This window comes from Chrysemys picta, chromosome 13, assembly GCF_011386835.1.
Source record: "Chrysemys picta bellii isolate R12L10 chromosome 13, ASM1138683v2, whole genome shotgun sequence".
Classification (NCBI taxonomy): domain Eukaryota; kingdom Metazoa; phylum Chordata; order Testudines; family Emydidae; genus Chrysemys; species Chrysemys picta.
Genome location: NC_088803.1, coordinates 15284686 through 15308410, shown reverse-complemented (window position 1 = coordinate 15308410; position 23725 = coordinate 15284686). Strand labels below are relative to the sequence as shown.

General features: G+C 40.4%; 2 protein-coding genes across 2 annotated transcripts; both read left to right on the top strand.

Moving 5' to 3' along the window:
- Positions 1–374: 374 nt before the first annotated feature.
- LOC101932846 (olfactory receptor 13A1-like) lies at positions 375–1310 on the top strand. Its single transcript, XM_005309256.3, has one exon. The coding sequence runs from the start codon at positions 375–377 to the stop codon at positions 1308–1310; it is 936 nt and encodes a 311-aa protein (XP_005309313.3).
- A 21178-nt stretch (positions 1311–22488) lies between these two features.
- Positions 22489–23421, top strand: LOC101933117 (olfactory receptor 13G1-like). The gene has a single exon (XM_005309257.2). It carries the CDS (start codon positions 22489–22491, stop codon positions 23419–23421), a length of 933 nt encoding a protein of 310 aa, XP_005309314.2.
- Positions 23422–23725: the final 304 nt, after the last annotated feature.

Below are 23725 nucleotides of genomic sequence, written 5' to 3'. Positions count from 1 at the left end.
ATTCATAAGATTACTGGTGTTTGATTAATTTTGAGATTATATTGTGAAATCCCCTCTCCAGCAGTTTATTTAAACAGTCCAAATGACTTCATGCACCTCTGCCTGAGAACATCAAGAATGTTATTTTTCTCCTTCTTTATTCAAATGCTGGGAGAATGGAGATTCAGTAGCTCAGATTATTGTGCTAACATATTTTAATGTAGCTCAGTATATTAATATGTTATATGAATTGTGAAGAGTATCACAAGTTCTCTCACTCTCTCCATTTCACTGTTGGTCTGTCTAGATGCTTCAATTGCCAAAATGCTGTAGTTTCTGAAGAAATACCAGATAGAAACTTTAATCTTTGTTCCCACAGAAGGAACTCTCAAACAATGGAACCCAGTAATCACACCAGGGTGACCGAGTTCATCATGCAGGGGCTCTTTGACCATACTCACCATCAGGGGCTGTTCTTTGGACTATTCCTCTGCCTTTATACAGCTGTCGTCATGGGCAATTCCCTGATCATTGTGGCTATTGTCCTACACCCACCTCTCCACACCCCCATGTACTTCTTCATTGCCAATTTGGCCACCCTCGACATTATGTGCAGTTCTTCAGTTCTGCCCAAGATGATGAAAAACCTGATGCAGGAGAAGAAAACCATCTCCTTTGATGGCTGCATGGCCCAGGTCTTTGCCTTCACTTTGTCAGGGGGTATAGAGCTTATGCTTCTCACTATCATGTCATATGACAGGTATGTAGCCATCTGCCACCCCTTGCGCTATGTCAACCTCATGACCAAGAGAATTTGCATCAGTTTAGCCATCGGGGTCTGGGCCGTTGGTGTTGTCAATTCAGTGGTGAACACATTGATCATGCTGCGCTTGGATTTTTGTGGGCCAAACCTCATCCAGCATTTCTTCTGTGAGATCCCACCAGTGCTGGCACTGTCCTGCAGCTCCATCTACCTCAACCAAGTTATGATGATCTTGGCAGACATCTTCCTGGCCATGGGAAACTTCATGCTGACCACCGTGTCCTATAGCTTCATCATCATCACTATCCTGAAAATCCGGAGCTCCAAAGGGAAGCAGAGAGCCTTCTCCACCTGTTCTTCCCACTTGCTTGTGGTCACCTTGTTCTATTCCTCCATCATCTACACCTACATCCGGCCAACCTCCAGTTATTCACTGGATAAGGACAAGTTGGTGGCCATAATGTACACTCTAGTGACTCCCATCCTGAACCCTCTGATCTACAGTCTGCGCAATAGGGACATCAAAATGGCCTTCAGGAAAATCTCTCCTTTTGCCATAAAATCATAATTTTTACAAGAGTGAACATGATTCTCATATGTCTTGTCCTTTCTAGGACAGGTCCACAGGCAGTGTAAACTGTTGCATAACTAACAGTATATATATACAGTATATATATATATATTCATGTGCTGTATATATATACTGCTTACTGTATTTTTCACTCCATGCATCTGAATAAGTGGGTTTTAGCCCACGAAAGCTTATGTCCAAATAAATGTGTTAGTTTCTAAGGTGCCACAAGGACTCCTCATTGTTTTTGCTGATACAGACTGACATGGCTACCCCTCTGAAACCTGTTGCATAACTATGAACTTCAACAGACATACATTTGTACTATGGTCTATTCACTTCAGTGGAATGAGAATGATTTACATCCGCTGGGAAGGAGTTGCATTGACTGCAGTGGGGCAATGCCTGATATACTCTAGATGGCCTTTGGGCCACATTAACATCAGTGGAGCTAAGTTGAATCACACTAGCTGTCCCAAGGCTCATTGGTATGAGAATTTTCCAGGTATATAGGTATCAAGTGTGATTTTCATAAAACATAAAACTCAATGGTTTCATTGGGTGTTAGTTTCCCAGATGCTTCTGAAAATCATATTAGGATCTTAAATAGCTATAAAAGTCTGCCCATTGTGTATAAAAATATTTTGCATGCAGTCTCATTGAATCAGAATACTATATTTCATCCTAAATTAGTAATTATGATAAAAAATACCATTTATTTTCTCTGTTTTCTAATTTATTTTGAGACATTAAACCCACAAACATTTCAAAAATATATCTGTTAAGATCTGGAGCTGTCATTGTCATGTGTCGTGGCATTGGGTCAGATATTATAATAGAACTATTTTTGTTAAGGTACATTTTTATATAACTGTAAAAATACACTTTTAGCAGGAGAAATTTGGGTTTTTCAAAAGGTCTCTTTTGTTGATAAGAGAATGTCTCAATCCCAACTACATATAAATGAAACTGTTGTTTTCTGTTAGCACAATTGAGTGGATAGTTCTCTGAAAACATCCACTCAATGTGCAGCGGCAGTCAAAAAAGTGAACAGAATGTTGGGAATCATCAAGAAAGGGACAGATAATAAGACAGAAAATATCATATTGCCTCTATATAAATACATTGTACGCCCACACCTTAAATACTGCATGCAGATGTGGTCTCCCCATCTCAAAAAAGATATATTGGAATTGGAAAAGATTCAGAAAAGGGCAACACAAATGATTAGGGGTATAGAACAGCTTCCATATGAGGAGAGATTAATAAAACTGGGATTTTTCAGCTTGGAAAAGAGACAACTAAGGGGGGATATGATAGAGGTCTATAAAATTATGATTGATATAGAGAAAGTAAATAAGGAAGTGTTATTTACTCCTTCTCATAATACAAGAACAAGGGGGCACTGAATGAAATTAATAGGTAGCAGATTTAAAAGAAACACAAGAAAGTATTTTTTCACGCAACACACTGTCAATCTCTGGAACTCCTTGCCAGAGGGTGTTGTAAAGGCCAATGCTATAAGGGGGTTCAAAAGGGAGCTAGATAGAATCATGGAAGATAGGTCCATCAATGGCTATTAGCCAGGATGGGCAGGAATATTGTCCCTAGCCTCTGTTTGCCAAAAGCTGGGATTGGGTGACAGAGCATGGACCACTTGATGATAACCTGTCTGTTCATTCCCTTTGGGGCACCTGCCATTGGCCACTGTCAGAGGACAGGATACTGGGCTTGATGGACCTTTGGTCTGACCCAATATGGCCGTTCTTATGTTACTATGTTCACAATAAATCGTTCACTGAGGTCAGGGGTTTCATGTCCAGTTATTGCTGCTGACTTATCTTAGAACCTCCATCTTTAATAACTTTTTGAACTTTTATTAAAGTGCTAGAAAAAGAAACATACAAAAAAAAACAGCTCTGGTATTTTTTCATAAATAAAGTATTAAGTAAGGATATCATGTCAACAATTACCGTGATTCCCTTTCCTTCTAGCCATATAGAGTGTTTTATATGGAAATCCTCCATTTATGGGGGAGGAGTGGTTATTGTCAAGGAAACTGTTTTTGAGCAAGTTGATGTCAGTGGGAATACCCTGAACAGATAACATTGAACTGTAGATAAGGTGTAAACAAAAGCTATTGGTCCTTACATGATCTCTAGGATGTGTCATTGAAGTAGATTCAAGAAGTATATACGTTAATAGCTGGCAAAGATGTATATAAACTTTGTAGTGTGTGGCATGAATAGGATTTGCGATATCTTCCTGTACCTAAACCCCTGCATCTGGTCCTGGCTACGATGGGCATAGAGCTATTACATGCATGATAAAGCAACTTGAGTGACGAGCTGGAGTGGAACTGAGTTTCTGGATCCCAGATAACTGGTTGAAGTGTTCTCCCAGAACTGGATGAACTGTTCTGAGTTAAGGAGTGGAAAAGGCATTGGAGGGAACCATAAAACAAAGCAGGGAAGGAAAATGAGAGTTGTGGGAGGAAGTGACACCAGGAACCCACAGCTTGTATTCCCAGTGTTATTTGGGATGTAGGTGAACCAGTGGAGGGTGTATGGGTGATGTTAGTTGATTCCCTCTGTCTGGCCAGTTTTGACAGAACACCTTTCAGAATCTAGACACAGAAGGTGTAATGGTGTCATGGTGGATCTAGTATCTCAGCATTTGGTGGAGTGGGCAACCAGAATGGTAAAGCTCTCTCTTTCCAGTCCACCCATCACCCTCTGATCCCATGCAGTCACCCCCCAGATACTTGATATTCCAGAAGGTTTGGCTTTCAATATTCACCCATCATTTAGGTGATTTCAGCTGTGAACATTTCCACCCATTTCTTGACTCTCTGGGCTTCTTTGCATGACAATCCATGCCTCTGACCAACAGGACCTGTCTATGGAGCTATGCCAATTTACACCAACGTGGATCTAATGCTCTATTTTATGTCAATTTACCCTGGATTCTCCCTAATGGGCAATTTTTAAATCCTAATTGGATGATTTCTTCTAAAAGATCTTCTGCAATTCAAACAAAAGTTAATTCAGGGAAGGCCTCTGGCCTTTGTTATTCAGAAGGTGAGATTAGATTATCACAAAGGACCTTTCTAGCATTATAATGTGTGAATCTATGAATCTACCACTCTGCTAAATGGATCTATTGAGACTAATTCTCATTGACACTGACAGAAATTTACATCACTCTAGCAGTGGAAAGGGGCTTTAAAATTGGAGTAAGTTCTATTTAGGCCATGTCTACAGTACAGACCTATAAAAATCCACAACCATGAGCAACATAGTTATACCAAGATAACTGCCAGTGTAGACAGCACTGTGTGGATGGGAGAGCTTCTCTCATCAACATAGCTAACACCTCTTGGGGAGATGGATTACCTACATTGACAGGAGAAGGGTGAAGCTGCACCACTGTAGCACTGCACGTGAAGGCAAGCCCTTACACTCATGGTGAGGTGCCTTTATATGACTGGACTAATATAAAATAACCTTAATGTGTATTCACAAAGGGATTTAGGCACCTAACTGACACTTTGAATGCCTAAATCCCAGAATAAGGCATCACGGGTATTCAAAAAAAAAAAAAAAAAAAACCCACTCAACTGCTGCTGAAAATTGATGGGCCCCCAAACTCTCTCAGCACCTATGTTTTTGCCAAAAAAGTCCCATAGGCACCTAGGGGCATACATACTGCTGTCCACTCAAAGCATCTGGGTGCTTTAGCCCTGGAGCAATTCATGAAGCAGGAGAAGATAGAGTTCTTCTGCCTCACTTGCTATAAGGCTGTGACTCTTCCTGAGGATATTCCAGGTTATCAGGCACCTCGCTACCCCACCCCCATCACCCTTAGTACGAGAAAGCCTTGTCAGTGCCTGCTGAGTGTAGCTCCCTGACTCCACCATCCAGAGGTGACACAGACCTTCCCCTCTTTGCCTATACAGGCTCCACTGTTCCTCTGCAGGTTTGCAAGAGGCACACCCCAGGCCTGGAGCCCTCCAAGAATCCCCCTGGAGTCTCCAACGACTGACTCACTGGACATTCCCAGATTGACCACTCCCAAATGAGCATGATCCTCAACTGGTGCAAATCTCATAACTCCATTGATTTCATTGGAGCTGTGGAAGAAAACTGAGCTGGCCTTAATGGTCTAGGCTTTTGCTTGCTTGATCTAGGCCTGCTTTGCAGCTAACAGGCCCAAAGCCTGAGCTAAGCTAAAGGTTTTGCTCCCTGACAGTGGTGGTCAAGGGAGAAAAGAGGTTAAGACACAAAAGGGAGGGCAGAGGGGAGGCAATGGAAAGCCCCTGAAACAAGAATAATTTGCAATATGTGTGTACTGCTTTTGAAATATAATAATCAGTTGTGTGAAGCAATAAATTAACCTATAAGGTGAACCAATAATAAATGTAACTCATGTCTTCCCCTACACCACTTGTGTAACTACTCCATTGTAATTGTACCCCATGGAAAGTACAGTTGTGTAATTGCACCCCATAACAGGCAAGGTTGCAAGGTTGCAACAGAGTACTGGAAAGTACCGAGAAGACCCTAACTCAACTACACCCATACAAGGCAAGGTTGCAAAAGGGTGCTGGAAAGTACCAGAAAGACCCTAACTCTTGATCAGTATTGATTTTGCAATGTATTCCAAATAAGGTAATTATTACTCAAGTATGTGTAATTTGTTTGTGGTTTTAAGCTTTAAAAGCTCCTGTATGCTTTGCTTCGGGGGAGCAGTTCCATAACTGCTACCCCCAACGCGTTGGTGTGTATTCAATAAACAGGCCTCAGGCTGAGTCTTTGATTCAAAAAGGATGTGTGGGTGAATTTTTCCACAACAGAGCTATGCTGAATTAGAGTAGCTAAGGGCTGGGCAATGTTTCATGCAGATGTTACCAGAGTTAGCATGAGCACAGATATGATAATGGATGGACAATTTGGAAACTAACTTCCTAATCGTTCAATGAGTATGAATCACTGATGACTTACATTGTGTGTAACCATTTAATTTAGTGCAAAGTTACCGTGATTCTCCTCTCACCTACAGCAGCTTCAAACCAGAGCAGCTCAGATGTGGTCGCCAACACAAGATAAAAGATGTTGGAGAATTGGCTCCATTGATTGCTTTGAAGTTATTTCAGATACAAACTACTGGAAGTGAGAAGAGAATGAAATAAGGAAAGCAAAGTGGATGGTGAAATGATACTAGTGGTATAAAGGGGTAGGGAATTCTAGATTAACGCTCCTGATTCCCATTTACACTAAGGGCTAGATTCACAAAGAGACTTTGATGTTGTAACACTGAGCATCATCATCCCTAACTTATGGGCACCTAGAAAATCACTGAGCTGCACAAAGCCTGAGTCAGGCACTCAGGTGCCCTATACAATGAGTGGGGAGATAAATGCCTAACAATGGGATCCACAAAAGACAGCAAGCTAGGTGGCACCCCATCTAAGCTCACCAATGGGAAATAACAAAGAGAAGGTGGTGTGCTAAGCCCCGCCCCTCTTGGGTCTTTGGCACCTGAACCCAGACTAGAGGGAGACATCTACCTCTAATTGAGATTCTCCACTGTGGGCCTTCTCTTGGAGGTGTTTCTTGCAAGAAGCCAGAGGAGAGGCGCTCCCTCATAACTTTTAGCTCTGTGGTGAAGGCACTCCCCTGGGAGGGGGGTGATCGTGATTCATGTCTTTCCTCTACCTGAGGGGATGTGACCAGGAATCTGCCACCATTCTGGTGAGTGTTATGAGCATAGGGATAGTCTGTTGAAAGGTCTCCTTCAATGTCTCCTGTGGAATCTGTTCCATTTTTGATAAACACTTCAAGAGTCATTGGGCTGGAGAGAAAGAGAGAGAGAAAGCAAATATGAGAATGAGTTTGGAGCCTAGTGGTTAGAACATGCCCCTAGGATGTGGCAGAACTAGGATCCTGTCTCTCTGCTGTAGTGAATTTCTTAAAAATATGTATTCACAGTGGAACAGTTTCAACAGGAGCCCAACATGAGCCTATCCCATAGGCCAGTGGTCAGGGAACTCACATAAGAAGGTCTATTGTGGTCATCTGCTCTGACTGCATGCCTGCCATAGGTTATATGGCTTCCCCCAAATTATTTTTTTCTTTAAACTACAGAAGATCTTAAAAAAAAACATCCGATGTGGATTTTAAAATTGCCATTGAGGGAGAATCCACCAAATAAGGGGAAAACTTTGTTAGAAGGACTAGATTTCCAGTGGCATAAATTACCATAACTCCATTAAAATCAGTGACCAAGGTCTTGTTGTATTTCCTGTACTATACATTTTGCAAGGAACAAAAGTTAAACTCTTCCTGTTTAAAAAAAAATGTTTATGAAATTCAGCCAAACTGGAACGAACTGGCTTGTTTATGTGAAAGGAATTGTACTAAGTGGTCTCCAACGCTCCTGGTAAATTTACTGCTTGTCCGGGAAATGAGCTTGAAAGAGTCTAAAAATGGATGGAAATGTTTCCAGTTGAAATCACCAAAATTATTGCTGAATGTTGATGGGAGGAGGCTGCCGCACCTTCTGTAATATTATTTATCTGGGGGTCACTCGTTGTGATCAGAGGGGACTGGAAGGAGATAATGTTACCATCGTGGCAGCCATCTCCACCAACTCCTGAGTCCCTCGATCCACCATGACACCTTTCAAAATTTTGCCCATATCCTGAAAGGAATCCTGCCCAAAACTGGCCAGACAGAAGAAAACAAATTATATCACCCCCACTCCATTGGCTTTGGCTAAATCCCAAACAACACCAAGAATATGAGCCTAGGAGTACTGCTGTCATCCCCTCCCCCATGTCTCATTTTCCTCCCCTGCTTTGTTTATTCTCTTTCTTGCCTCTTTCCATTTATGACTTGTCTAGGAAGAGTCTGACTTAGCCCCCATAACAGACCCAATCTTTGCAACGGCGCTGTAGTCCTGTGACCAGAATGTCAGCCAAAAGCAACCTCTTAAGCAGCCTGGCCCTGGCACAAGTTTGACTAATCTCAGAGGGGCTGATCAGACCAAAAGGTGGCAGCTGACTTTTCTTTTCTTGCTGTTTTTTTATCTGTCTTTTGATGTGTGTTTGTTTTGTTTCAGGATGAGTTTCCAACAATAACAACAGCTTAAGACCATTGAAACTAATGTTTTCTCTTTCCTTCCCAAAAACAACAGCCAAGATCTTCTTTAATACCATCTCAGGTGCCCTACGAACAAAGGTTTTCCATATAAAAGATCTATAAAGGTAAAGGGAAAGAGTGAAATTGTTGCCATGAAATCCTTAATTAACACTTCACTAGACTGTGATTCAGCACCTCTGGCCTTTTATTCCAAGCCCTGCCACTAGCCTGCTGGGTGTTCTTGGGCAAGTTTTTCAATTCTCTCTACTCAAAATTAAAAGATTCTATTCAGTTTAACATATTGAAACATTTTGATTCAGGCCATCTCAACTCAGAAAAAATATTATGCTTCAGATTTCTAGAAAGAAATAACTTTTTGGCAATTTTATGTGGAAAACTTTGATTTTGCAGAAACTGTATTTTTTGTTTTTCAGTTTTTTAAAATATTTTCTACAGAAAATTCTTGAACAGCTCTAGTTACTTTAAAAAATGAAAGTCTCCCTCTTCCCTAGGCATCCCTCACTTTCCCTCCCTTTCTTACTATTTTCCAACTCTTTGCACTTGGGAAACAAAGGTCTGGTCTAGACCTAAAACTTAGATTGACCTAGTGACAACACTCAGAGGTGGGAAAATTTCACTGCCCTGAGGCCATGTCTACACTATAGAGTTTTGTCAACAAAAGTTATTCTGATGATCAAAAAGCACCATAATTAGTGCATATTCACAATACGCTACCTGTGTCAGCAGAGTGTGTCCACACTTGTTGCTCTAGCATCGACACTGAGAGCAGTGCATTGTGGGTAGCTATCCCATATGCTGCTCACAACCTTCTACAGCTAGGACTTGTGGAAAGGCAAAGTGCATGGCAGCGCATCATGGGTGTGATCTCAACATCCCATGATGCACTATTTTCTGTCCCAGCATTCCATAGTCTTCCAACCGGGTTTTGGTGGCATTTTTCAGTGCTCCCTGTTTTCTCTGTGCCTGCATCTCTGTGTGAAAGGATGGCTCCCGCACTGCTCTCTACTGTTGTAGTAACTATTATTAACAAATCACGGGTAGTCATGCAGTATATCACAAGCTCACAATCAGAACAGGACTCTGAGTTGCCTGACCTGCTGTGTGCCATGGAAAGAAACAACACTAGATTATTTTTAGCATTCAAGGAGCAGCTGCACATGGTGGACCATCACTTTTGGGCTTGGGAAACAAACACTGAGTGGTGGGATTGCATCGTTATGCAAGTCTGGGATTATGAGGAGTGGCTGCTGAATTTTTGGATGTGGAAAACCACCTTCCTGGAACTGTGTTCAAAGCTCATCCCAGCCCTGCAGCACAAGGACACGAAAATGAGAGCAGCCCTCTCAGTGGAGAAGCATGTGGCCATCGCAGTGTGGAAGCTGGCAACTCCAGAATGCTACTGGTTGGTCACAAATCAGTTTGGAGTCAGGAAGTCGACTGTGGGGGCTGTGTAAATATGCAGGGCCATTGATCACATTCTGCTACAGAGGACCATGACTTTTTGCAATGTGTGTGAAATAGTGGATGGCTTCGCAGAAATTGGATTCCCTAACTGTGGCAGGGTGATAGATGGAATGAATATTCCAATTTTGGCCCCAGACCATCTTGCAATGGAGGAAATCAATAGAATGGAGTACTTCTCTGTGGTATTGCAGGCACTTGTACATCACCGTGGGCATTTCACTGACATCAACGTGGGGTGCTCCAGGAAGGTGCATGATGCAGGCATCTTCTGGAACACTGCCATATACAGAAAGCTGAAAGCAGGTACTTTCTTTTCAGACCCCAAGAGTCTAGTAAGAGATGTTGAAATGCCTTAATGATCCTGGGACATCCAGCATACCCCTCACTCCCATGGTTCATGAAGCCTTACACCGGAAACCTGGAAGCAGCAAGGAACACTTCAACAATAGGCTGAGTAGGTACAGAATGACCGTGGAATGTACATTTGGCAGATTAAAAGCGCACTGGTGCTGTCTTTATGACAGGTTAGATCTAAATGCGGAAAACATTCTCAAGGTCATAGCAGTCTTCTTCACAGTCCATAATCTTTGTGAGGTTAAGTGTGAAAAGTTTCTCCTGGGGTGGAGTGCTGAGCAGATTGCCTGGCTGATGATACCAAGGTTATTAGAGGAGCAGAACAGCGGGCAATTTGAATCAGGGAGACTTTGAGTCAACATTTTGATAATGAGCACCTGTAATGTGTATTTCTATACAGCAATCAGCCGTGCTTCATTAATTTCTCTTCTTATTTTGCCTAAAACTTGTGATGATTCATAAGCAGGATTTATAGCAAGCAAATGATTAAACTGCATGCATGTTTTACTACCAGCAGCAATCAGTATGTGATGGACACAAATAAAGATTAGTTATCTTTCAGAGAGTATTTATTTATTAAACACCAATTAACACACACAAAAGACTTGGTGGAAAGGGAGATATCAGTTGTTGGGATAGTGCTGAATTATTATGAATTACTCTGGGTGACATGAGTCTGGTAAAGCTTGGTAATTCTAGACTTGCTGGAGGATTCTGGGAGCAGGGCATCAGACAGGCTATATGGAAATTTACTGAAAGTGCTGCCATTGCACTTGAACACTGACACAACTATTCACTTTGGATGTTTAACCAGGGGCTCTGTGTGTATTTGTGCTGATGTGGAAGGATTTTGGTCATGGTCAGTCATGTTCTCCAAACAAATCATGCAGAAAACACATAGATGGTGAACTTTGACTGACTGACCTGGGTCAACTAACCCTGTAAAACCACACAACCACAAAAGCTGATCCCAAAAGGTGATTGACTGATGAGTGGATGATTGATGAGAGATTAAATGTCAGCTGACCTTCAGTCTGTCCATGTTGTCCCTTCCAAAAAAAATATTAATCAGAAAAACAAGTTATGTAATGCCAATGTGGCATATTTTGGGGACATGTGACTCCTTCAAGAAAGGGGGCATAAGTATCATATGCTCAGCTGTCACCCCAATTAACCTCTGAAGAGGCCTGTGATGCCATAAGATAAAGGACCCAGGGTAGCCAACACCCTGCTCTGAGGGATTTTGGGGGACTTTGAGCCCAAGGGTTTAAGAGTAGGCAACACCATGCTCCGGGGGACACTTAACAGACCAAAATATTGAGAGGAAGAGAAGAAACAGCAGCCTTCATCTAGGACTGGGTAGCTCTTCCTGCTTTGTGTGCCAATCAGGATACTGTGTAGGGCCAGCATAGTTACTGAGGGTTTATGCTTTGGGAATTGAGGCTTATTAGGAAGTAGCATTGTATAACCTTCTTGCTGACTGTCTGTGATGCTTTCAAATAAATAGCTTTGCACTGAAGAAAAACTGAGTTCAGGTTTTTACTGGCACTAATACTGTGATTTCTGCCCAGCTGTGGGCCAATAAAGGACCCAGCCTTCTATCAGCAAAGGGCAGTGTAAGATCTCAGAGCTGTGCATAAGTCCAGCTTTCATTTTGGAAGCTGTCCAAAGGGGTGGAGTGAATGGGACACTGAGATGTTCTTGGAAGTTGCAAGAAATGTGTGGGAGGAGTTTGGAGAGGGACTGGAAAACAGTTCTGTATCAGTTACAGGATGTGGGGTTAAACATGCATCTGTTCTAACCACAGCATGATTAGGGACTTCAACATTTCAGTTTGCTATTTCATGACTTTTATCATCCACTCATGGGACTTCAGAATGCGCTCCTCACTCTCCTTTCTCTCCTACCTTTCCATTTCAAAGGGTTCTTCTAATCCCAAGAGATCAGGTACATAGCCAGGTCAATATACAATTCAAATCTTACCCAATAATCAAGCTGTTGCCAATCCATTATTATCTAACATCAAAAAGCTTATTTATAAGAGAAAAGATAGAGGAGAGAGTTAAAATGGTCAAAGGAATCAAATACATACAACCATGGCAGAATTCTTGTATCAGGTTTGAAGCAGTGATGGAATAAACTGCTGGCTTGAATAGTGTCTGGTAACTTCCAAAAGATTGGAAGGTCCTCAGGCCATGAGTTGAGATGCTCCTTTTAGTGTAAATCCATAGTCCAGAGATCAGAGCAGGAAAGAGTCAAAATGGAGATGCTTGCAGGGCCTTTTGTTCTTTCTCCCATGTTGATGGAAATCTCTCAGTCTTAGTTTGTGGAAAAGTACAGATACAAGATGGAGTCTAGGGTCATATGAGCAAATTTAATGCCCTTGCATGCTTCGAAGACTCATAGCAGGAGCCATTATCCATATTCTGACTAAACCATTCTCAGGAAGCACATCAGGTGGGGATGGGCTTCTTCTATGTTCTTTTGTGCAAGCTAAGTGTCCTTCAATGGGCCATTGACAATGTGCTGGCCAGACTGGATGTAAACTAACTATCTTGTGGGTAAGCAACAAAGAGTCCAGTGGCACCTTATAGACTAACATGTATTGGAGCATAAGCTTTTGTGGGTGAATACCCACTTTGTCAGACAAGTGGGTATTCACCCAAGAAAGCTTATGCTCCAATACATCTGTCATTCTATAAGGTGCCACAGGACTCTTTGTTGCTTTTTACAGATACAGACACATTTGAAATACAGGTATATAGTAAACATTCATAACTTCAGATACAGAAATGATATACACAAACAGCATAATCATAGCAAATCATAACTTTTCCATTGGCACTTTATATGACATACTTTGCACAAGATTTGTTGCACTTATGTAACAGTGGTAGCAAAAATGATATACATGGTCATATTTTAACCATATAATGTCAGAAGCCTGAGCCATAATTCTTGCATCCCAGCATCCCAAAATGATTGGAAAATTAATAGCTAGACCCTGTCTCTGTAATGGGCCAGTCAAGCTAAAACTCCCACACTAGCCTATGTGGCTGAGATGCAATACCATCTTCAGCTACATAAAATTACAAAGAGAGACATAGAGACTCACACACACAACAAATGGAAGAAAGAAGAATTTGATGGTAATTCATAGATGCTAGGAATTGCAGAAAATTGATAAGGGAAGCAAAGAGACACAAGGAGAAATCTATGCCCAGGAGAGTTAAGAGATTATAAGTGTTAGAGGGCTTTCCCTCAACCCTCCCACTTCCCTGGTTCTTGTCATGCAGACAGCAGCAGCAAAAGACCAGAAGTCTGAAGTGCAGACAATGCAATGTTTATTGGGTTAGTTTCCAAGCAAGCATATGCCGAAGCCCTTCACACCAGTTGGGCTTATCTCTATATGCTGATAGAGTCTGATCCCTAGAGGGATAGCTCAGTGGTTTGAGCATTGGCCTGCTAAATCCAGGATTGTGAGTTCAATCCTTGAGGGGGCCATTTAGGGATCTGGGGTAAAAATCTTTTGGGGGATTGGTCCCGCTTTGAGCAGGGGGTTGGACTAAATGACCTCCTGAGGTCCCTTCCAACCCTGATATTCTGATTTTATGAAAACAATACAGAAATGAGGTTTTCACAACCACAACCATTGATAAGTGATTTCTTGCCAGACAGGATCCTATCAAACTAAGTTTTCTTTAACCATCTTAAGATCTGTTTCTTTATCTGATGGTGAAGAACACTATCAGGACAGGATCATCTTCCTAACAGCCCAATACTACCTTATTTCAGTGTGACTGGTTTGGGATGTGACCCTACGCTTCCCAGTTTATGGCTGCCCTTGCTGCTTAGCCAACTGCCTTAGCCTAAGAATAAGGCCTCAGACTATCCTAGTGAGAGAAGGCCCATACACAGGCAGACTGTGATTTTGATCCTTTGTTTTTATACCCCTGTAATTTGCTAAGTGATAAAAATACACCTAAATTCTTAAAGTATAGGCTTTACAGGCAGGCCTGAATACCTATATTCTAACAATAAGGAGGAGTTTTTATAGTATATTAGCAAATATATATATATATATATTCTTGACAAAGGCATTGGTCCATTAGATTAAGATTGTAGAATTAATAATAAAACAGGAAAGGAAGAAGAGTTCAAAAATATTTCTGTGCTGTATTTGGGGGGGAAAACAAAAGATGATTTAATGTCATTATATAATAATGATAACAATCTTTGCATTCCACTAGTATCTCAGGAGGATTTTAAACAGCAGCAACTAAAGTTAAATAATTTTAAATCAGTAGGTCGAGCCCACTTCCATGGAATAGTTTTAAAAGGTCTCGCTGAAGAGCTTGCAAGACTGTTTACCCTGGCTGTCAATGAGTGTTGGAAAGTTGGGGAATTTCCAGAAGACAGGAATAAAGCTAATCTTGTGTCAATATTTAAAAAGGGAAAATGGGACAACCAATTTAATTATAGGCTTCAGTCCAACTTTGATCATGAGTAAGATAATGTAACACATGATATGGGACTCGATTAGAAAAAAATTCTAATAAAGTGGATATTGTGGCCTTCTTCACTCACAGGAATGGAAAAAGTCTTGCATATTGTCAATTCCCAGTAGTTTTCTACTTTGTACTCACATACTCTGCCTTCCCGCAGTTATACATTTGCATTCTCCAGACAATGAGCCCTGGCACATGTACAGCCCCTGTTAAATCCTATCCTGAATAAGTGGAGATGGCCCTTGCCATTTTTCATGATTCATGTCCATTTACTCCAAGGCTGAGTGTACCATTTTGAACACCTGGGCTGGACCATGCCCTGCTCAAAATGCATTGTCAGCCAGTGAGTTATTGCTTCCTCACTGTGATGCCTCCTTCCACTCTGAGCTCCTTTCTGGACTCCTGGAGGTTGACCCCTGTGAGTGCAGCATGGGGTGCTGTGACTGGTGGGACATGGAACAACATTGTGCTGCACAGCTGTGATGGGGGTAGAAAGAACCCTTCTTTGACCTCCTATGGAATCAACTATGGTGCATAAGATGCTCATCACAGACAATCAGGGAGGAAGAATGTTAATTTGGATTAGAACAAGCACATGGGTATCTGAAGACATGGATTCCACTCATTCTTCTGCCACAGACTGTCTTGTGTGGCCTTCACCTCACTTCCAAGTGACTCTGTTTCCCTATCTGTCATAAAAGGGTAATATATGCAGTATTGTTGTGGCCATGTCAGTCTCAGGATATTAGAGAGACAAGGTGGGTGAGATAATATCTTTTATTAGACCAACTTCTATTGGTGAGAAAGACACCGAGCTCTTTTAAGCTACACCGAGCTCTTCTTCATGTCTGGGAAACTTACTCAGACTTCACTGGGGTGGGGGGGGACACAGCATTTCCTCCTATCCATGGAAGGAATATAACTATCTATCCATCAATCCCATGCATATCTATCTATCTATCTATCTATCTATCTATCTATCTATCTATCTATTTAAACATGTGGCAGATACACAGCCTGGTAATTTTAAAGGACCCTGATCCCAGGCAGAACACACAGTAGTGTAAGATGACTAATTTCACTAAGGGATGCACTACTGAACTGGTGTCTCAGTGAGCCATATCCTTTTTCATGCTCTTATTAATTAGCTCTTTCTGTTGATTACTTTGTTTACCTCAGATACAAATGTACTTTCATTGTTTCTGGCTTGAAAAGCCTGATCCAGACAGACAAACTCACATTTCATTGTCTAGGACAAACCCATTTATCTGCTCTACTCAGATCGCTTGGTCTGAACATATTTTACAAACCTTTTCCCACCATACATGCAGAACTCTTTACACATAAACCATACCAGGGCCGCCCAGAGGATTCAGGGGGCTTGGGAGAAAGCAATTTTGGGGGCCCCTTCCATAAAAAAAAGTTGCAATACTATAGTAACATGTATTTGGAAATGTAAAAAATTCCCAGTGAAATACATTCAAAATTTAATTTTGAATAGTTTGAAAATACACAAAATACATTATTTAAAAACATTAAATGCTCTAATGGTATGTATACATTTGCAATTAAATAATGCTTCTTATGAAATCATCTTTTTACAAATTGTTCTGAACATTAATTATAAAGCTGCAATTTTTTTCCTTGCTTTCATTTTGGCAAACTCATTAATAACGTCATCAAAACTTATGTCTTTGGCCATTTCATATTCTATGCTCAAAGTGAACAAATGGAATCTTGTGTCAATATTTAAAAAGGGAAAATGGGACAACCAATTTAATTATAGGCTTCAGTCCAACTTTGATCATGAGTAAGATAATGTAACACATGATATGGGACTCGATTAGAAAAAAATTCTAATAAAATTAAGGCCTATCAACATGGGTTCATCGGAAACACATCCTTTCAAACTAACATAATATTCTTTTCTGATGAGTGTACAAGTTTCATAAAGGTAATAGTATTGACGTAATAGACTTCTGTAAGGCATTTTATTTGATTCAACTTGATATTTGGTTAAAAATTTGAAAGATATAAATTTAATATGCCACACATTAAATGGAATAAAAGCTGTCTCACTGCTAAGTCTCAAAATATAATTGTAAATGGGGAATCATTTATCAAGGGGTATGGTTCTTGAAGAGTCCCATGGGAATCATTTGTTGGCCCTAAGTTATTTAACGTTTTTATTAATGACCTAAAAAAAACCATGAAATCATCCCTGATTTGCAGATACCACAAAATTTGGGGAAGTGGTAAATAATGAAGAGGACATGTCACTGATACAGAGTGATCTTGATCTCTTGGTAGACTAGGAGTGAGCAAAGCATTTGAATATGGCTAAATATAAATATATACATCTAGGAAAAAAAGAATGCCAGCCATATACATACAGGATGGGGGACTCTAACCTGGGATGCAGTGACTTTGAAAAAGATTTGGGGATGGTGGTGGATTATCAGCTGAACATGAGCTCCCAGTGTGATGGTGTGATCAAAAGTGCTAATGTGATCCTTGGATGCATAAATAGGGGAATCTCAAGCAGGTGTAGAGAATTTATTTTACATCTGTATTTTGCACTGGTGTAACTGCTTCTGGAATACTGTGTCCAGATCTGATGCCCAAAATTCAAGAAGGATAGAATCATAGAAGATTAGGGTTGGCAGAGACCTCAAGAGGTCATCTAATCCAAACCTCTGCTCAAAGCAGGACCCCAACGAAATCATCTCAGCCAGGGCTTTGTTGAGCCCTTAAAAACCTCTAAGGATGGAGATTCCACCAGCTCCCGAGGTAACCCTAGGAGTCTGATAAATTGGAGAAGGTTCAGAAAAGAGCTACAAGAATAACGAAAGGATTTGAGATGATGCCTTGTAGGGATAAACTCAAGAAGTTCAATCTCTTTAGCTTAACAAAGAGAAGGTTAAAAAGTGACATGACTATAGTCTATAAGTATCTACATGGGGGAAATATTACATAATGTGGTCTTCATTCTGGCAGAGAATGGTATAACATAATCCAGCGGCTGGAAGTTGAAGCTAGACAAAGTTCCCCTGACTCCATGGCAATGTATAGGACAAGCATGGATTCTTTGTAAAGTAATGATAAAGAAAATGTTGCTGTATTTATTCAATATAACTGTGAAGGGAACCCCAATTTATTGCAACCCTTATTACAGATGATACACTATCTTTTTCCATAGATCAACTGTAACAACTACAAGTGCAATCAATAAGCCAAAGAGCCAGTAAGACCCAGGGACAGTCAGGGGACTTGGAAAGAAAGAAAGAAAGAAAGAAAGAAAGAAAGAAAGAAAGAAAGAAAGAAAGAAAGAAAGAAAGAAAGAAAGAAAGAAAGAAAGAAAGAAAGAAAGAAAGACTATGTCATTTTCCCCAAAGATCCATCAGGCTTAATTGATACAATGGGTTTCCATAAGTATGATGACACTATAAGTTTGGATCACATTTATGGCCCTGACCCAAGAATTTATGTGCTTCTCTTTGACGAATAGGAGAGGTCCATTGAAATCAATGAGATGATTCACATGATCAAAGTCAGGCATATGCTTAAGTGCTTGACTGTAATGGGTTTAGAAGCTAAAAGATTTTCCCCTTGTAATTCCTACTCCTGAAAAATCTCTTTCTGATCTGAAATCCAATATAAATTTTGTTTCCTACACAGTATTATTCCGTAAATCAAATTTGGCTTTCATTAACCTCTCAACAACTGCACCACCTTCCGAATTTGTATGCAATGACACCTGTGTAGCTGCCTTTGAATCCTCAACTGCTGTGAAACAGAGCAAAATCAATGGAGCTCTGCTGGATTACTCTCTTGCCTTTGAAAGAGTTATGCTGATTCCTACCAGTTGGGAATCTGGCCCGTTCATTTTGACAGAACTAATTTCATTTACACTAGCTCTGGAAATGTCACATTGACTGTGATGGAGCTATACTGGTTCATTCCGGCTGGAGATGTGTCTCACTAACTTCACAGGACCAATGGAGAAGTAAAATACTACTCAAAATTAACAGAAGCTGAATTAAAATTGTATTGGAGAAAACAATGGAGACATTCTACCAGGGAGAGTCAGTTCAGATGATTCAATGTGGACTAAGGGCCACTGATAGTAGAAGAAGTCTAGTGGAAGTGGAAGTCTTCTACTAGTAAAAGGTGAAAATATTTTACCTGCTGTAGATCCCATAGTAGCCAAGCATTTAAACACATGCCTAACTTTGAACATTTAAGAACATAAGAACTTCAGTGTTGGGCAAAATTGGTTGAAACTAGAGTAAAGAACAGAATTATCAGACACATAGATGAACATGATTTGTTGGGGAAGAGTCAACATGGTTTTTGTAAAGGGAAATCATGCCTCACCAATTAGACAGAATTATTTGAGGGGTTCAACAAGCATGTGGACAAGGGTGATCTAGTGGATATAGTGTGCTTAGATGTTCAGAAGTTCCCACACCAAAGGCCCTTAAGCAAAGTAAGCCATCACGGGAGAAGAGGGAAGGTCCTCTCCTGGATCAGTAACTGGTTAAAAGATAGGAAACAAAGGGTAGGGATAAATGGTCTGTACTGGGTCCAGTAGTGTTCAACATATTCATAAATGATCTGGAAAAAAGAGGTAAACAGTGAACTGGCAACATTTGCACATGATACAAAACTACTCAAGATAGTTAAGTCCAAAGCAGACTGCAAAGAGGTACAAAGGAATCTCACAAAACTGGGTGACTGGACAACAAAAAGGCAGATGAAATTCACTGTTGATAAATGCAAAGTAATGCACACAGGAAAATAGAATCCCAACTATACATATAAAATGATGGGGTCTAAATTAGCTGTTACCACTCATGAAAAAGATCTTGGAGTCATTGTGGATAGTTCTCTGAAAACATCAACTCCATGTGCAGCAGCAGTCAAAAAAGTGAACAGAATGTTGGGAATCATTAGGAAAGGGATAGATAATAAGACAGAAAATATCATATTGCCTGTATATAAATCCATGGTACACCCACATCTTGAACACTGCATTCTGATGTTATCGCCCCATCTCAAATATATATATATTGGAATTGGAAAAGGGCAACAAAAATTAGGGGTATGGAAAAGTTTCCATCTGAGGAAAGTTTGAAAAGACTTTTCAGCTTGGAAAAGAGTCGACCATGGGCGGAAATGATAGAGGTCTATAAAATCGTGCCTGGTGTGTAGAAAGTAAATAAGTCATAACAAAAGAAATAAGGGTCACCAAATGAAATTAATAGACAGCAGATTTAAAACAAATGAAAGGAAGTATTGCTTCACACAACTCACAGTCAATCTGTGGAACTGTTTGCCAGAGGATGTGAAGGCCTAGACACTAACAGGGTTCAAAAAAGAACTGGATAAGTTCCTGGAGGATAGGTCCATCAATTATTAACAAGGATGTGCAGGGATGCAAAACCATGTTCAGAAGTGTCCCTAGTCTCTGTTTTCCAGAAGCTGGAAATGGGCAACCAGGGATAGATCACTTGATGATTACCTATTCTGTTCATTCTCTCTGGGGCACCTGGCATTGGTCACTGTCAGAAGACAGGATACTGGGCTAGATGGACCTTTGGTCTGACCCAGTATGGCCATTCTCATGTTCTTATGTTCTTATTATGTCTTATTAAGTCTGAGGATGAACTCCAGGCCTCACTGAAACCAAGGTCAAAATTTCTATTGACACCCATCAATGGGGCTACGATTTCACCTTGACACTTTTTCCTCTCACTAATTAATATGGAATATCTCTCTATTGGTAGCACTATGTTCAGAAAGGAATACATTGGTGGAAATGGTGTTTTCTCCTGGACAATTCAGCAGAAAATACATTTTGACCTAACAACAAAAGGAATTTTCTCAACTTAATGTAGAAAATCTGTTTGTACTGATTTAGGTGACTCCCATTTACCTTCTCCTTTGGGGACTTGTTTGAGAGGTAACTCTTGTCCACATTCACAAGGGATGCAAGATCTCCCTACATAAGGTTACTACACATGAAGAACAATCATCTTCAAGAAGTCATAACTCACTCAGAGTCTGTATTTAAATTACTCTCTGGTTGATTCTATTTGTGGATTGAATGAGAGGTGAGAATATTTCTTTAGATTGCTTGCTTACTTCTTTCTTGCTTGCTTGCTTGCTTTCTTACTTTCTCACAATACAAGCTTGTAAATGAATCTTTCTGACTTTTTGTGTTGGGTGTTTCAAAGATCCTAAGTGTGTTAATAGCAACAACCAGTGAAATTCAATTTGAGTTGAGTGATTAATTCCTTTATACACTTTTGAAAATTAAGCTAAATTTTATTTCTGTCTTCTTCTTCTTTTTTTTTTTTTTTTTTTTTTTTTTTGGTAATTTGGCTAAATGTGCTTTCCAGGAATACACATTTCCACAATGATGTTTATGTATCTTGGACCATGCTCCGATCTCATTTTGACCAATATGAATCTGATAAAAATTCATATACATCTTTGGACTTCCTCTGAATTTTATTGTAGTTGAGTCTAAAGTCAATGGAGATATATATAATATGGTAACACAGATATAAGGAGCGGAAGATTCACAATCTATTGTCTGTGCCCTCAGAATTTTGGAATGAAATTTGAAATGTGATGCAAAGCGTATTAATTTTTTAGTCACTCTAATATGAAATATGAAAAATCAGTCTAATGTAAATTCATGATTATTTAGATTTGTTGGCCCTAACACTCTTCTCATTTTCATCACTTTTACAAGTCAGTAACTCCATTGACTTCAGTGGAGATACTCCTGATTTTCTGCAGCAGGAGTAAGAGGAAAATCAGGAGAAGCAGTAATTTAGTAACAAGAGTAGACAAGTTTGAAGACAGTAAATTGAAACTTTAATAGTAATAAAGTAAGGAGTACTTGTCATATCATGTGAATGCTATTCCTAAGAATCAAGCAACATGTATATATTGCCATGTAGCTTGATCGTCAAAATGAAATTTTGGAGGGCACGATTCCCCTCTTGTTTGCACAAGCTGTACTCCCGTGCAACTCCAGTGAGTGGATAATCTGCCCCACTGACTGTAGTGGAGTTGCGCCTGATTTACACTAGGATGAGTTAAACGGAATTCAGGTTATTTTATTGTGCATTTTGATTTTACCTAAATGTATACGTTATGATGTTATGTTTTGTGGTATATATGTTGTATGTGTTACATATACCGAAAGTGTCCTATATTGCAACAGATCCATTTTGTGAAATTAATTTAGAAAGTGGAATCTTGGTTTTTAATAAGACTTCTAATGTATGATTGATTTTTGAGATCATATTGTGAACTCCTATCTCATGCAGTTTATGTAAACATACCGACTGACTTCATGAACCATTATCTGAGAATATCGAGAGTGTTATTTTTTCCCTTCTCTACCCGAAAGTCAGGAGACTATAGATTCAGTAGCTCCGACAGCTTATTGTGCTAACATATTTTAATGTAGCTCAGTTTGTTAATACGTTATATGAAATGTGTAGAATTTCACAAGTTCTCTCTCTCTCTCTCTCTCTCTCTCTCTCTCTCTCTCTCTCTTTCACTGTTGGTCTGTCTAGATGTTTCAATTGCCAAATTCCTATAGTTTCTGAAAAAGTATCTGACAGCAACTTTAATCTTTGTTCCTACAGAGGGAACACTCAAGCAATGGAACCCAGTAACCACACCAGGGTGACCGAGTTTATCATGCAGGGGCTCTTTGACCATCCTCACCATCAGGGACTGTTCTTTGGGCTATTCCTGTGCCTTTACACAGCCATTGTCATGGGCAATTCCCTGATCATTGCGGCTATTGTCCTCCATCCACCTCTCCACACCCCCATGTACTTCTTCATCGCCAACTTGGCCATCGTCGACATTTTCTGCACCTCCTCAGTTCTTCCCAAGATGATGAAAAACCTGATGCAGGAGAAGAAAACTATCTCTTTTGATGGCTGCATGGCCCAGCTCTTTGCTTTCACTTTGTCTGGGGGGACGGAGCTTGTGCTCCTCACTGCCATGTCATATGACCGGTATGTAGCCATCTGTCACCCCTTGCGCTATGTCAACCTCATGACCAAGAGAATTTGCATTAGTTTATCAGTTGGTGTCTGGTCTGTCAGTATTACCAATTCATTGGTGCACACACTGCTTATGCTGCGTCTGGATTTCTGTGGACCCAAACTCATCCAGCATTTCTTCTGTGAGATCCCTCCATTGCTGGCGCTGTCCTGCAGTTCCATCTACTTCAATGAAATCATGATCTTCATTGCAAACACCTTCCTGGCTATGGGGAACTTCCTGCTGACCACTGTGTCATATAGCTTCATCATCATCACCATCCTGAAAATCCAGAGTTTCAAAGGGAAGCAGAGAGCCTTCTCCACCTGTTCTTCCCATCTGCTCGTGGTCACCTTGTTCTACTCTTCCATCATCTACACCTATATCCGGCCAACCTCCAGTGACTCTCTGGCTAAAGACAAGATGGCAGCCATAATGTACACCCTGGTGATTCCCACCATGAACCCTCTGATCTACACTCTACGTAATAAGGAGGTCAAAGTGGCCTTTGGGAAAATCTTTTCATTCAGTAAAAAATAATCATTTTGTCAAGAATGAACCTGATTTTCACCTGCCTTGTTCCTTCTAGGCCAAGTTCACAGGTGGTGTAAATTATTGCAGAATTATGGACTTCAGTAAACATAAATTGCACTAAGGTTGATTTAATTCTATGGAATTTCAGTGATTAACACCAGTAGGAGAAGTATTGTGTTGACTGCAGGGGGCTGGCTGATTTACACCAGCTGGGATCTGGCCCCATTGACTTCATTGGAGCTATGTTGAGTCACACTATGTGAGTAAGGCCCATAGAGCCAGATTTTTAAAGGAGTTTAGATAGCTAGTG